The 16,243-nt window shown below is 32.8% G+C and overlaps 1 protein-coding gene across 3 annotated transcripts in view; it reads left to right on the forward strand.

The window, feature by feature from the left end:
- Positions 1-16,243, forward strand: part of Hmgcr (HMG coenzyme A reductase) — a 158,266-nt gene that overhangs the window by 37,285 nt on the left and 104,738 nt on the right. For all 3 annotated transcript variants that reach the window (XM_075361034.1, XM_075361032.1, XM_075361033.1), the window contains one exon: positions 15,735-15,973. In XM_075361034.1, the coding sequence (XP_075217149.1) occupies positions 15,800-15,973 (174 nt within the window). In that variant the 5' untranslated portion in view covers positions 15,735-15,799. The remainder of the gene's footprint in view (positions 1-15,734; positions 15,974-16,243) is intronic.

Genomic DNA, 16,243 nt, shown 5'->3' on the forward strand with positions numbered 1-16,243 from the left:
AAGAAGGTCACATCGGTTGCGTTGGAAACTTCCACATTGCCCTTTCTTTTCTCTGTTTAGCCTCCGGTAACTACCGTTTAGATAATTCTTCAGAGGATGAATGAGGATGATATGTATGAGTGTAAATGAAGAGTAGTCTTGTACATTCTCAGTTCGACCATTCCTGAGATGTGTGGTTAATTGAAACCCAACCACCAAAGAACACTGGTATCCACGATCTAGTATTCAAATCCATGTAAAAATAACTGGATTTACTAGGACTTGAACGCTGTAACTCTCGACTTCCAAATCAGCTGATTTGGGAAGACGCGTTAACCTCTAGACCAACCCGGTGGGTTTCCACACTGCCCTGCAGTATCTGTGTAGCACAGTTTTCGAGTCAAGTGAAGGTAGCCACACAAATCTCAAGGAGGGACCAGGATATGAAGAGCATTTTGACATGGTCGATATCTGATGATGAATTAATAGAGGCAGCGGCTTTGAGCTGGCCGACCGACGTGATGAGCAGGCTGATGCGGGTGGAAGACCTTTCGGTAATACAGGCTGATGTTTGTCAATTACGTGATTTTTCGGCGGCTCGGCCCTCTGGTGATCCGTCGAGGTTGCGGAATGGCATTAGACCGGGTGACGTTGTGGGAGAGAACTCGAAGATCCTGTGGCGAGATGAGGAGCCGCCAAGACATAGGAAATTCTGTCTGTATTTTAACTCGTCGGTAGGGGACCTGCCCGTCCTAAGGATTATTATTCTACAGTCCTTGAGGAAGATCCAACATGAGTCGCCAACACCGGTTTTTCTGCAGCCGGGGGACAGAATTGGACAGTGTGTTCCAACGGCTGCCCTTATATGTGTTTGGAAGGACAGGGGACCAGGTCAGGGTCCTGTCCTCCCACACCCGCAGACCAATGGTGCCCAGGGAACTACGGCACCGGGCATCGCGAGGTCCACTTCGGCAGTTAGTGAAAGCCGCACGATTGTGGTGAAGGCGGCCGGAAAGACCTACGCCGACTTGTTGCGAAGGATGAAGGAAAGGAGACTGTATCGCAGGGAGACTGGTGAGGTTTAGTCAATAAGGAAAGGAGCTTTGTATCCGAGTCAAAGGGGTGCAGAAGGTGGAATAGTAGAGCACCCTGCAGAGTAAAGCGGCCGGCTTCCAAGTTGATTATAAATCACGGGAAGGTAAGAGGGCGATATGGGGGTATGGGGTCTTTCGCGCCTTCCTGTGCAGTAGGAGGAGAGCGGATGACCCTTACTGCCCTTACTGTGGCGACCCGGATACCCCGGAACACCTGGTGTTCCGGTGCCCGCAGTGGGATGAAACCACCTAGCTTGCTCGGCGATTACCTGACTGCTGTGTTATACTTAACTGCAGGATCCGGCTCAGGGAAGAAGGTGGAACGAAAAAAAGCTTATCTATGCAGTGTTTGGATCACGCACTACGGTCATTCAAAATGTTAAATTTTATTGTCTTAAAAAAAACACAAAATCACAGAGGATTATGAGGTAAAAATACAGTTATTTAATTATTTTAGCTTTTTACTTTTTCGTAGTTTGTTTTAACATTTTTAATTTTATTTTTTATTACTTTTTAAAGGGTAGTAGGCCTGTGCCCAGCAGTAGGACGTTTATAGGCTGATGATGATGAAAGTTTCGTGTACTTGACCAGCGTAAATTATTTAATTATCCACACAATAATGTCGAGTTGGTGGAGTTAAAAAAACTTAGAAATATTCAAAAACCGTTTTGAAGTAACATTTCTTTTGCAGCGCTCCCTGGAGGGTTATAACCGTAAAACTAATCTAAGAACCTGCTCTGAGGTGAAGGATACCTATGTAATGCAAAAAACCGCATCAAAATTGGCCCAACCGTTTTAGAGAAACAAATCTACAGCAGTACCCCCTGGCGGCCTATAACCTTAGAACCTGCTCTCAAGTGATACTAAGTAATGCAAAAAACCGCATCGAAATCGGTCCAGAAGTTTTTGAGGCGAAAGGTATCAGACATACATAGAAACACACCCACAACCTCTTACTCCAAACGCATATACCGTCTCCGTTCCGTCGTGGGTAAAAATATATATATCCGTAATAAATAGGAGTTGGATAGTTGAGAAACGTTTTTAACAGTATTGAAATAGAAAATTAATTATTGAATCACATTATTGAATATTTACCGATATTCAATAGCCTGTTTTGAAGTTAAAACCTTTAAAATAATTCTACGTCAAATTTCTCAACCGTTACATTTAATCTCTACCCTTAAAAAGTTTCTTCACGGGAAGGTATACGGGCTCTTTAATTGTTTGAAGAGATCTTTCTTGAAATAAGTTGTATCTAATCGAAGATCTAATTGATTAATTAGGTAAATATCAGAAATTTAAAAAAATGCTATAAAAAGTTTATTAATCTTGTAAACGCTTCAGTTTTTGTTTCCTTTAAATACACAGACAGAATGAAAACTACGTCAGAAAATGGGATAAAACATTTCTTGATTAAGAGGGAAGTATCAGATCTTTTACTTTTCAATTAGATTGATTTGCAGATGTAATTGATCTGCAAGTGGCATTCAATAAGTCACGTTTGGCAGACTGCCTACCATGGTTTATTTAGACCTTTCACACGAGGTCGGTTGGATATTTAATTGGTTTCTACATTACCAAATTTACGCTTTCCATTGAGTTTGCCTAGAACAACAGTTATTTGTTTTTTTCTTGTACTAAAATTCCAGGCCAGAAATATTTGTTTTATAACGCTTCGTAACTGTTGTTTATTTGTCAATTGATATTATTTATTAATATTGTTTATTATTACCATAGTTTACTGTAATTATTGTTAACAAGTATATAAGTTATAGTATCTGTGAACCCTAGGTTTTTACTGTATTATTAGTTACTATTATAGTTTACTATTATTGTTAATACTTGTTTTTTAGTTTATTTTTTTACTTATTTTTTAATATATATCATTTTTCCATAGTGTCTACTGATAATTGATTAACAGTTGAAACGGCCATGTAGGTTTAGATTTTTTTTGTAAATGGTTTCTGGAGGGTAATACGAAAATTATTTAAAAAAAATCTCTTTTGTTTCAAACCGCTCAACAAAAGGTTCTATTTTTAAATGAAGTTAAAAGATAATTTTTAACATTTTCAGAACTTTTATCCATCTGTTTGTTACTCATTAAGTTGAGAATCAACGATCGACATAAATTTAGTGTGCTATTATTGAAAAGTTTGTCAGTTGAATGTAGTTTACATAGCAATTGAAACATACACCGAGGATGATACTTCCCTCATAGTCAAGAACTGTTTGACTGTTTGACGTAGTCTACATTCTGTTTGTGTATTTTAAGGAAACAAAAACTGAAGCGTTTACTATATTAAATAACTTTTTAACATTTTTTAAAATTTCTGATATTGGAGCCCGTCTCTCTTCGATGAAAAATAGTTGCAAATACCGGAAGTAGTTTTATTTATAAGTAATTATAGACTGTCTGTTTTCGCGCAGTTTTTTTTTTATACAAATTGTTTATAGACTGAAATATTAATAATTTTACTTCAGTGAGTGGTTCGGCTGAGTAACATTTTATTGTAACTTTTTCTTTACTTTTCATTTCCACGTAGCGAAGCGAAAAATTACGATACTGTTACGATGCCTCGGTTCAGATTTGAGTAATCCTTTAAGGTGATTAGCATTTTGTCTTATGTTATTACACTTCTCTTAGTTTGTTACTTTTTAAATGCAATAAAAATATATTTGTCACTATCACTGTTTATTGTTGTCGTTGGATATACGTAGAGGTTGTCGAGTTCATTGTGAGAAATCGTTTCACGGTTTGGGAATAGAAAACGCTGGTACATATTATCTCGCCGCAGTTTGTAGCAAAACGTTTAGGTAGATTTCATAAGAAAGCTACCTATTGTAATTGGTACCATGATTCAACTTCCGGAAAATTTCGACATATCTTCGCGTTTCACATCCCCCAGACTGCAAAACCACCTTCAGCTCAAAAGTTTATATATATATATATATATATATATGTGTGTGTGTGTGTGTGTGTATATATATAATATATATTATTATTATATATATATTATTATAAGAAATAATATATATATATATATATATATATATATATATATATATATATATATATATATATAAGTGAAATATATATATATTTTCACGATAACTGCCGTAGTTTTTCGCCATTCACATTCAAATTGTTTCTTAAAAATAACTCGTCCCGAAATCTTGGTCGAGTTCGTTAACGGCCAAAGACGGACCATGCGGGTAGAAATGGGGGGTTTTTTCGAAAAAACTAAGTATAACTTTCTTTTAAGTAAAATATCGAATTCGTATAAAGTTCCTACTACTCTTATAATGGCCTAAAACTTATCTAAGTTTTTTTTAAATATCACAACCATTAGCCCAGGGGGTTGAAAAAATGGGGTTTCGAAGACAAAAAAGAATCATACCTCCCTTAATAGGCACAGTATCGAATCGGTTTAAAGTGGACGTTAGTGGGCGTAGTCTTCTAAACATTACCTAAACTTTTGTCTTAAACAATTTTTGATATGACCAACCCTTACGGCAAGGGATGACCAAAATGTTACTGGAATTGCAAGAAGATGGGGTTTGTCGTTTGCTAAACACGTGAAACTTTTTTTGCACATGTAACCATTGTCGTATTGAGTAAATTTGAAGTTTTTCTTAACTGTAAGGTGGAAATTTTTTTATCCTACTTAGCACTGGTGAAATCTACCTCCGCCTTCCGGCGTGCCGAAAGGGATTTTTTTAATTTTAAATTGGGTTATGAACGTAACCATTATATTCCGTTTATTAATATTTTTATTGAAATTTGAGGTTACTTTCTACCTATTAAAGGAAATAAAATCTGTTATAAGAGCTTAATTTACAAGGGACTTGAGTATTTTTTGGTTTCTAACTTTTAAATTTGCGATTTTTTTCCTGAACTGACGGTGAAAGTATGTTTATTATTTTAAAAAAATTGCTTAAACATTTTTTAAATATTTTTACGTTAACATTACTAGAGTATATTACATAATTATCGTGTAGTATTATTAGTGTTAATTATAAAGAAGTCAGGGGCATCCGATCAGAGAGATTGTCAGTACTTACTCGTCGACCTGTTTGTGGCACAGTTGCTTCGTTCAGTATGTGTCTCTCAAGCAAGCAGGCTAGCTTCTTCGTCGGACCTTGACTCACTCAGCAACGGTGGTCGAATACGGCCAGATTGCAACACTTGTTAAGCAATATCAGTCGATTAAAAAACAGCTCTGTTTGTGTGAGTGTGAGACTTATCGCAATGATCATTGAAAGGACAATTTATTATGGACCACGAAGAAAGGTTTAAATATAATACAACTGAGCTCGTTGACCGCTGTTTTCGGTTATCGCTCTAAGCCGGTGAACGACCATTTCAACTGATTTTTTCCACCGAAACCACATTCTCTTTATGCGCGCGCCTCTCACTAATTATTATTCATCTATTTTATCAAGGTTACCAAGATCTCTGAGAGGGCGCGTGCGCTTGTCTATGTGCATGCGCGCAAGATAATCTCATTTGTTCAATCGACCTTCTTCCTCCACTTACCTATCCGAGATAATTATTACATTCATAATTATATTTTCTAACTGTATTTCCTTCGTACATTATTATTACTGTATTTCTGTCCTTTTAACACGTTAGCATTTCTATTGTCCTGCTAAATTTTATCTACTTAGTCTATAGATTATCAATTATTTTGAAAGTTGAAGAATATTATAAAAATATTCTTCTCGTGCGAATGTTTATTGGTGATGTTTTTTTCTTATTTCTTATAAGTATTTTCCCCCTCTTATACACTCGTTTTCTACCGGTTTGGTTGAAATGACTTGCAAACAAGATTTTTTTCAACTCAGTCGTTTTAAGTTTATTGTATTTTTATGATAAAAATTCTTTTTATTGAAATAATAAAAATAAAAATATTCTTCTCATGCGAATGTTAATAGGTGATTTTTTTCTTATTTCTTATAATTAGTCTTCCCCTCTTATACACTCGTTTTTTACCGGTTTGGTTGCAATGACTTTTGCAAACAAGATTTTTTTCAACTCAATCGTTTTTAGTTTATTGTATTTTTATGATAAAAATTCATTTTTATTGAAAAAAATAAAATTTTTCTTCTCATGCGAATGTTAATAGGCGATTTTTTTTCTTATCTCTTATAATTAGTCTTCCCCTCTTATACACTCGTTTTCTACTGGTTTGGTTGCAGTGACCTTTGCAAACAAGATTTTCTTCAATTCAGTCGTTTTAAGTTTATTGTATTTTTATGATAAAAATTCTTTTTATTGAAATAATAAAAATAAAAATATTCTTCTCATGCGAATGTTAATAGGTGATTTTTTTCTTATTTCTTATAATTAGTCTTCCCCTCTTATACACTCGTTTTTTACCGGTTTGGTTGCAATGACTTTTGCAAACAAGATTTTCTTCAATTCAGTCGTTTAAAGTTTATTGCATTTTTATGATAGTAAATTCCTTTTTATTGAAAAACATAAAAATATTCCTCCCCTCTTATATACTCGTTTTCAACCGGTTTGGTTGAAATGACTTTTGGGAAAAATGTTTTTTCACTTCAGTCGTTTTAAGCTTCATTTGTATTTTTATTAAGAAACTTTTTAAAATTATATAAAATACAAAGATATAACCATCATGTTAAACAAAGTTGTGGATTTCTAGGAAGGGGGTGTGACATTTTTTGGTTAATTTTTCTTTTCAAGAAATACTAAAGAATAAGGGCTATCAAGAATTACGATTTTTAAGTTTTAAACGCACTGAATAACTTGCGAGATGGATTTAAATTAAAAATAAATCTAAAAAAAATATTAAAAGATTAGAAAAAATATTCTTTTTTTGCCATAGACTGTTAGAGTGGGATGGGAAAATTATTTTTTTAATGGTTTGTAGGCCTATCGATGTAGAAAATATAGATGCAAAAAACTCGCATTAACTTTTTTCTGTAACAAAACATAGCTAAAAAAGAAAAATTTATAAAGCTATTTTTTTGGGGAGTGAATATTAAATAAATATTTTTAGTAATTTGTGATCTTAAAAAAACTGCAACTATTGTAAGAAAAGTTTTTCTTATAAAAGGTCCAATTTTTTCTAGAACATAATTTTTCTTAATAAAAAGGGAGGTAAAACACCCCCATTCTTTTTTTCTAAACATTAATACATTTTCCTCCCCACAGGTGTAACTGTCTACAAAGTTTGAAGAAAATCGGTTAGCGGGTTGTAGAGTTAAGACCAAATACAGGCCAACATACATATGTAACACACACGAACTCCGACAAAAAAAGATTTCTTTAACTTTGGAGCACTGGAATAACATTTTTTTCTTAGACTATTTACAATTTATTTAAATGTTAATTTTTTGTTAATTTCTTTTTAGCTTTTTTCACTGATTATATATATATATATATATATATATTTATTACTTACCCGTTATTGGCAACGTATATCTCAACGGTAAAGTAAAAATAGACCGTAATTTTCAGAAGTCAATTTGTATCGATGACTTCAGGTTATGTTTAAAAAGTTCATAGTCCTTAGTTTTTCATTTTTATAAAATTGTGTTCATTTATTATTTATATTTTTGTTTCACTTAAATTGTGGAAGGAGGAGAGGTTCTGAAAATAAAATCTTGTGAAGAGAAATCATTATTTTTGGTATCCAACGAATTCTTTTGTTTTATATATATTATTTTTTATTTATTTTTTTCAGTAAAACATAACGTATGGCACTTTGGATTACAACTAATATTTAGTTTTAGTTTGTCAATCTGGTTGTTAGATCGTAGAGTTTTTTCAGTTAAATTAGTAATAACATTGTGTGACAAAACTGCTGTATGTTATCGGTATACCCATACGTTAGTATTCGTGCGCGTGCACATAATATGACGTAAGTCGACTTATAAAAGTTGCCGTTTCGCCAAAATCATACGTGCGCGCGTTAACATGTGAACGTGAGAGACTGGGAGGGAAATAGGTGTGCAAAGTATTATTTACACATTTAATGATCGTGACTCATTTTAATTTTCATATTTACTTAAATAATCAGCATGTTGCATTGTTAAATGAAATGTTTTACTGCAAGCTTAGTAGCTTTAAAATTATTATTAATGAATTCAGATAAACACTTATAGATCAAAAATGATAATTTAAAATGTTTAGCGTCATAAAAGTTTACGTGGTACTAAATTTAATTAATTTATAATCTTATTTTATATTAGATCAACTTAATGTTGTTTCAGCCTTATCTCTGTGTGTTTTTAGGTAGTATTTTTTTTTTGCTGTTTGCAGCAAGGTGGATTATGGTATTGCCGTCTAATTTCTTTTGTCGTTTTAATAATAGTAATTCTTTAATTAAAGAATTTTTCCAAGGTTTTGGTGTTCATACGGTATTGCAAAGAGATTAGGATGTAATTATCTATTATAATTATTTTTTGGTTTTTTAATAGTGACGATTGTGTATAGTGAAGAAGGGGATTTGTCTTCTTCAAATCTAATGTTTATTTGTCACTGGAAAGTAAAACGGTAGAACTAAAATTCTTCACTAGTTATAATTTCATCGTAATTAAATTCGAGTTTATTCAAAACTAGATTTTGACGTGAAACGTCTTTAAAATCGCACCGAAACATACGGGTACCAGAACAGAAATTTGTAGCGTAACGAAAAGGTTTATATCGTTCTGCCTTAATAACTCCCTAACTATCAGTCTCAGAAACGTAAATGCGGTGTCATTTTATAACTTACACGGTCAGCTCGCCGATACGACCTTGAGTTTGCGTCACTGGCGAGCGGGTTGGCGGGGAGGGGGCTCAGAGAAGATCGGCCAAAACTGGCGCTCTCGCTCATTTCCATCCGGTGCAGCTCGTGATAGCGTGGTGATTCCTGTGTTTGTAGTTAGAGTTTGTCGAGATAGATGGATTTAAGTAATAATAATTGTATTTTGGACGATATTTACGTGTTGAAAATTAAATAAACATGTAAAAAAGTATCAAAATTCAATATGTCAGCTTCAGCCCGCGCAAAAGCCAGCCGGAGATATAAATTATGTATATCGTTGGAAAAGGGAGGTTATGGGCCACGCATATGTACCCCAATGTCCGGTGCCGAGCGAACGAGACTGTTTCGGGAGCGTCGCAAAGCTGGCACGGTGTGCTCAGGGACGACGCCGACTTTATTAGCATCTCTACCGCTACTTATTATCCCTTATGTCTCTTACTTCTCATATCACATATCAATGTTGAACAAAATTGCCGTCGAATATTAGTCGGAATATTTTTCTTGTACCATTTAGTACCTGTTTTGTATTAAAATTAGATTTAGTACGCAGTCGTCTCGTTTTTATTTCAATCCAATACACCGAAAGTGACTCGCTGACATACAAACGGACCTATTTATCTGTAAATAGGTCAAATGAAGGAACTAAAATTTTGCATTGGAGACCTTCAGTTTTGTTAAAAAAAATTACGATGGTGGCTTTCCCGTTAAGTTGGTCGGTCTGTAGCTCGTAGGAACTTCATCCAAGGTCGGTAGTTTCACGTTAAACCAACGGCCGAGCGCCCCGACACAAATCCACTTGTTTTTATTTTTATTATATACATAACCGAAGGAAGAAAGGTCGACGAAACCGAAACAAATATTCAATTTAGGCTGAATTATTTGAGAATTTCTTCTATAAGTGTGTGCATATATATATATATATTTTTTTTTTTTTAAATTGAAGGAGCATGTTTTCGACTTGCCAAGAATGGAACCTGAATTTAGCAGTTATAATTGAGAATACTTTCCTACAATATTTATATTTGGAAAGGTAGTTGTCAGTTGACGTAAATCAGTTGTCATGTCAGGCTATGACGACGCATTGCCTGAATGACATAAGCAGTTAGAATAATATTTGATTATTTTTAGGGTTTTTTTTATTAATCCGGGTGGGTTTGAAAAGGGACAAAATATCACGGACAAAATCAAGGGACAAAATAAAAAAGTATATGTATTATCTTGGCGGTGACGACGCATCGCTTGTAGTCGCAACAATTGACGTTGTTGGCTTGGTTTACAATATAGTATAGTATAGTATAGTGGTGATTACAATATATTCAGATTTAGGTGAGCAACTCCTGGGAACTTAGCGTTGAACCTTATTGCCGTTAATAAATCTACGGTTTGATTTCTTTAATTAACCGTTGGTTAAGTTTTTAGTCGATTCTTTAATTCCTAATCATCAGTAAAATTAATATCCCAAGCGATTGCCGTTTTTAATTGAATTGTGTTTTAAATTAAAAAAAAAAAAAAAAAAAATTTATCTTTGTACTGTAGATCATTTCTTGTTTTTGCCTACTATATTTATTGCAATATGTTTTTACATAGTTTATTTATTACATATTTATTACGGCCAAATGTCACAGAGTTCGCAGGGTTGTTAGTAAGCAGCTTTTCGATAAGATAAAAGAGAGTAGAAATACGGAAATTTGCGCAATGATTACTTCCGTATTTTTATCACTTAAAATTTGTACGATTACGGTTTAATGAATAATCGTGGGACTAAGTGAAGGGTATTTATTCTTCCCTTAAAAAAATTACGGTAATTTTTTATTAAAATGGGAACAAAACATTTCTGGTTTATGAATTTTTCCAAAGGAGAATTTCCCCAATGGAGACATTTTCCCCACTTATTACAGTTTTTTCTCTGATTGTTTTTTATAGTTATTTTAAAGTGATAGGCAATTATATTATGGTATTTTTATTTATATAGTCGAAGTGACGCACTCAATACTAATTTTTTCATGACGGGAACATTTTTATCTTTTGTAATATTCTAAAGTCTGATTATTTACTCTCTCCGTTTAGCTGTAAAAAAAATCCTGAATATCTTGTCGAAAAAAAATTAATTAGAAAGAGAAAATTGAACCGGATTTTTTTTTTAATAGAAAAATACAAGTTTGCTTTTATTATAGTACTACATTAATAATTACGAACAAATTGAATCTTTTGAAGGAGTTTTATTTAATTACACAGTATTTTAATTTTATTGTCTCTGAAATAATTTAATTGTTAAATTTCATGGTTATTATTAACTGAATTGCTATTTAGTTACTTATTTATGTTTGCGGTAGTTAATATGTTCTACTTTAAGAATTCGGTTGTTGTTGTAAAAGGCAGTTGTTTATTTTAAATTTCAATTTTAAAACTATTGACATTCGTGTTTGAATGTCATCCTAAATTATACGGGTTTTAGCACTGTTGTTTAGTAGTTACCAGCTTTTATCTCTTATTTTTTTTATTACATCTTCTAAAATGGAACATTTTAATTTGAATAATCACGGGAATTATAATTATAAAAAAAATCGGGTCGATTATTTAATTGCAATAGATATTAAAATTGAATTTTTTTATTTTACTGTAAAGTAGTTAGCGTAATTTACCATAGTATAATTAATTTTCGACTACATAATCCTTTTTATCAATTAATTATTAACAGGTTATAAACTATCTCTTCTAAAGGTAGGTGGTGTTTAGTGTTAAACATGGGTAAAGAAAATACTGTTTGTATGTGGTAAGAAATTATTCAACTAATAAAAAAACTTTTGTAGAGAATTTTGCGTTGTTCCCTATTATTTGTGCAATTTTTATTAAAAATACAAAATAAAAGATAAATAAAATTTAATGTCTTTTGATTTGTGGTCATTTTTTATAATTCGTATTTTTCACCTTATACTTGATTTGTTTATAATTTAAATAAAATCATTCTACTTTTAATCGTTGTGATTAATTATATATTCTGTGATGCTGTTGTGCATCACCCCCGATATATCTTTAAATTACACGATCCAGACTGTCTTGATTTTAATATTTTCTCTTTGCGATGTAAAATCTGGGTCGATCTGTCCTTATATTCGTAAAGGTAATATATTTAAATATATTACCAATTAACTAAGTTATTCCTTTAACTTAAGTAACTCTTGAGCTACTTAAACCGATTTTACGTTCATGAAAACTCCAAACAAATTTTATGAATAATATAAATTTATTTAAAATTTTCAGATATAAATGTGTAAATTGAAATATATATATATATATAATACATAAAAACGAATATACTACGAATATTATTAACTAATTGAAATAATAATAATACTTTGAATAAGTAATTTATATATTATTTATAGTTGATGATTAAAATTAACTTTCTTTTTTTTTAGTTCCGCGTAAGGAAATACATTTCTGGTTGGTGATTAGAGCATCGATAATAATTTAACATTAATGTTAAACGCTAATTAATGGTAAATACTAATTTACCATTTCGTTTCTTTCATTAGAGAATTTAGTTTATTTTGCGCTTATCATTAAATAATTACTAAAAAGAAAAACATATTAATCAAAAGGTATAATTGTCAGAAATAGGATTGTTAATGATGTAATTAAAGAGTATTTTCCTCATTTATGCAATCATTATCATATCTTTATGAAATAGTTTTTTAAAGCGTGTATTAAAGTTTTTTTAAATAAACAAATTATGAATGCCGTAAAAAAATTCAGAACGCCTTTACGTTTTCTCGTAGCACACATTTATTTTTACCGATTGCGACAAAAAGATAAAACTTTAAAAATCTAAAACTAAAAAATAAAAGGGCAAATATAAAATATCAATTATTTTAAAACGAAAAAATCGATTGTTTTTTATATAGGCTCTCTTGAAGGCCAGACTAGTTCTTTAAACTCTTTTTTAGACTAGATTTTAGCTTGAATATTTTTTAGATCTCGTGGTATTTTCACGTAGGAAATATTTATTCTTTGTTTTATTTCTTTAAAAGAATACTCATTTATGAACGATTCAACCTTGATTTGTTATAATGATATTTTGTTTGTCGGTTGTCTCTTATTAAAAAATCCTTTACGGTACTTATTCATTTAGAACTTTCAATAAAATAAAAAAGAGAGTTGGTTTATTTTGCTCTTATATAAAGAGAAACATATTAATCAAAATTATAATTCTAAAATTAATAGTCTACAAATACTTAGTGAATGAACACCTCCTGTTTCTTTTGAAAGGAATCTGTACGTCGAACAATATTATATGCACGTGCGTATATTTGTTATTATTACAACTTTATAATGTAATTGGGCCCGTTTAGTTTATTGACTGTTTGTTACCTTGATTTTCTATTTATCTTATCTTTAAATGTCACTTCTGGGTTTTATTATTATTTCTTGAAAAGAACTTAAAATATTATTCATATGTAAATTCTGTTGCATAATATAATATTATAAAGCAGGTATTTTATTCAGTTTTTTCTATAACTGCCTTATAACGAACTAGTGGCCCAAGAGGATTATCCTTTTCTTTTAATCTTTAAAATTTATTTTGGAATAAATACATTTTGCCAACTATTCTATCGAAATATTGAATTGTTTAAATTTTGAGTTTTCTCGAAAACCGATCCTATTTTATAAAAATAATTTCTGAACTTATCATGTCTAGTTGAAAAATCTCTTTAAATATTGCCTTCGCAACTCTAAAAAAGATTTAGCAAGAACTTTAAATGGGGTTTTCGATAAGATAACTTAAATTTTTTTTAAGGTTGAGGTCTTTAATGTTTGTTATTACCCAAAGTACCACAGTTTTAACTGCATTATCCCTTTTTAAAAAAACTGTAAGTTCTAGGTTTTTTGATGTAGTTATTCACGTTAAATTTCTATGTACTTTTATGGAATACCGACGCTATTATGTGTTCCCTTCAAATCTGCGTCTTTTTCGAACGAATTTCTTGATTCAATATTGCTTTATGAGCTGTTGAATTATTTCAAATTAAAAGATAACGAAAATTTACTTACTGATTAATGCATGGCGATATCCGGCGGCCAGGTATATTGCATCGATTGTTTCTCAACTCCGTGTTAAGCGACGCCACATGAATTCGGCGAAGTTGGATTTCACGTGGTGCCTGCCAGTTCCTCTGTGCTTTTTATTTTTCCATTTCCGCGACTTTCCATTTCCGCACCGCTGTGAGTATCAACGAACGGTACCAATGATTTCACAGTATAATAGTGGAACCGTTCCGTTTCCGGTGCATAGGATTTCTGGCGTACCATGAATCCGAGCACAATATGCATCCCTCATTAACGTAGTCTTTGATAGCATTCAACAGGCGATCTATCGATCTATCGGCAGCTTTTTTTTTATCTATCAGCAGATTTTCACGAAATTGCCGCCGAAAATCTATTGTTATGAGTAGACGCGACCAGCATGTTTTTGCGCCTCGAGAACAGCGTCTCATGATTTCGATGACCATACGGTTTCTCCTAATTTTATCTTGCTTGTGCTGTTCAATACAGTCAAGACGCTTCTTTAATAAAATCGTTCCAGTCGACTAATGAATTCGGACTCGCACCCGATTTACAGTGACACTAAGCAACACTTGATGGTTCGAACGCCCAAGTATATAGAAAACGAATGACGGTCTCGAAGTTGAGATTCGAATTTTTCACCCACGCACCGACACGCATATTGATTTTCTACTGGCAGGTACATTTGCTGCAACCCTACACAACGCCGGAGCTGATAAGAACGAGTCCCGGCAGGTGCGACCTGTAGCTCGCGCTTGTTAGAGGCAGGCGCTTGAAAGACCGAGTTCCAGCGGCGGTGACCTTCGGGTTGGCTCCGTTTGAGGCAGGCAGTGCTAGACCGAGTCCCGGCTTCTAGGGTGGGGTCGCTGGGCTCGACTTTGTCGGACCTGGTGGCTTTGCACTGGGGTTAGAGGCAAGGCAAGGAAATTAAGATCCTACCGGCGGGCCTGCCTGTCATGCCGGACTTACAGCCGGTAGGCAGGTAGGCTCGGTAGAGTAATAGACATTCCCCCGGGCTGTGTTTATGCTTCACGTTTATCTAGCCCGGGGGAGGAGAATAAATACAGATTTTGAGTTGAATTTACATCATTGTGATAAGGAGTTATTCTTTCCTTGTCCTCTCCATTCGAGGTATTTAATTCAAATAGCGTTCGTATATCATTAAAAATAAATTTGGAACATGTAGTCAGTGACACCTGTATTCGGTCAAAGTACCGATTGTTATTATTATAAAAAAAATCTTGTATTCTTTTTGCTTTCTTTAAAAAGGTTAAGTCCTTCAGACTTTGACTTATTTGTCTATATCTTCATTCTCAATTTTATTGACAACTTTGAGGCCTTATTCTTTGAGAAAATGAGGTTTTTAAATATACAATCATAATTTAGGACTCGCAACCTTGTAGGAGTGGTGTTTAACGCCACGATAGGTGATGAAACTATGAAATGTGTTATTGCTGTATTATCGTGTACACTAATGCAGAATATTACTGGCGGTTTCAAATTGACAGGGTTATAATACATTTTAGATACTCTATATTGTATCGTTACTTTTTCTGGCAGCATTCTTTGGTATTACACGGACAATCATTGCCTTTCGTCAGGATTGTATTTGTGTCCATTAAGATGCTATGTCTAATACGGGTTTTATATAATTCACATGACATTGCACTTTGCATCGATTGCGTAGATTCTTTGCCTCGTATAATTATTGGAATAATGCATTCCTGTAAGTTGTGGATTTGATAACATTTTCCGTTTCTCTAGTATGTTTTTTGATTTTGTATATGTTTTTAATTGTATGTATTTTGTTTTATTGCAGGTTAATCAGATATATCAGACTGATAGTGATCGAATACAGAATCGTTAATTTTCAATTTTAAAAGAATGTTTGTTGAAATGTTCAGACGGCACGGAGAGTTCTGTGCTAGCCATCCGTGGGAAGTTATAGTTGGAACTTTAACGCTTACCGCTTGTATATTTTCTTTGGATAAACCGGCAGCTCCAGTTAATTTGGCCACTCAACACTGTGGGTCTCATAGATCGTGCTTAAGTTTAGAGGTAAGTTTTTCTTTATTTATTCTTTTTTCTGGTTGTTTATTTCTTGATTATATTGTTAGTTTTTATTCCGGTTCAGTGGAAGAACATTTGTATTATTTACAAAATTAGAAGACATTAATATTTTCTTTTTTTTACATTTTCGAACTTCTTTCTTGACATTCATCGATATAAATTGTTTGTTTGTATTTTTCATTTTTACGTTGATAGAATGAACCGGGTTTTGTTCGTTCAAAATTTTGCTAATTACGCACGTGCTATAAGGAGGACACC

The sequence above is a fragment of the Lycorma delicatula genome, chromosome 3 (assembly GCF_047948215.1).
Source record: "Lycorma delicatula isolate Av1 chromosome 3, ASM4794821v1, whole genome shotgun sequence".
In the NCBI taxonomy this organism is placed as follows: Eukaryota; Metazoa; Arthropoda; class Insecta; order Hemiptera; family Fulgoridae; genus Lycorma; species Lycorma delicatula.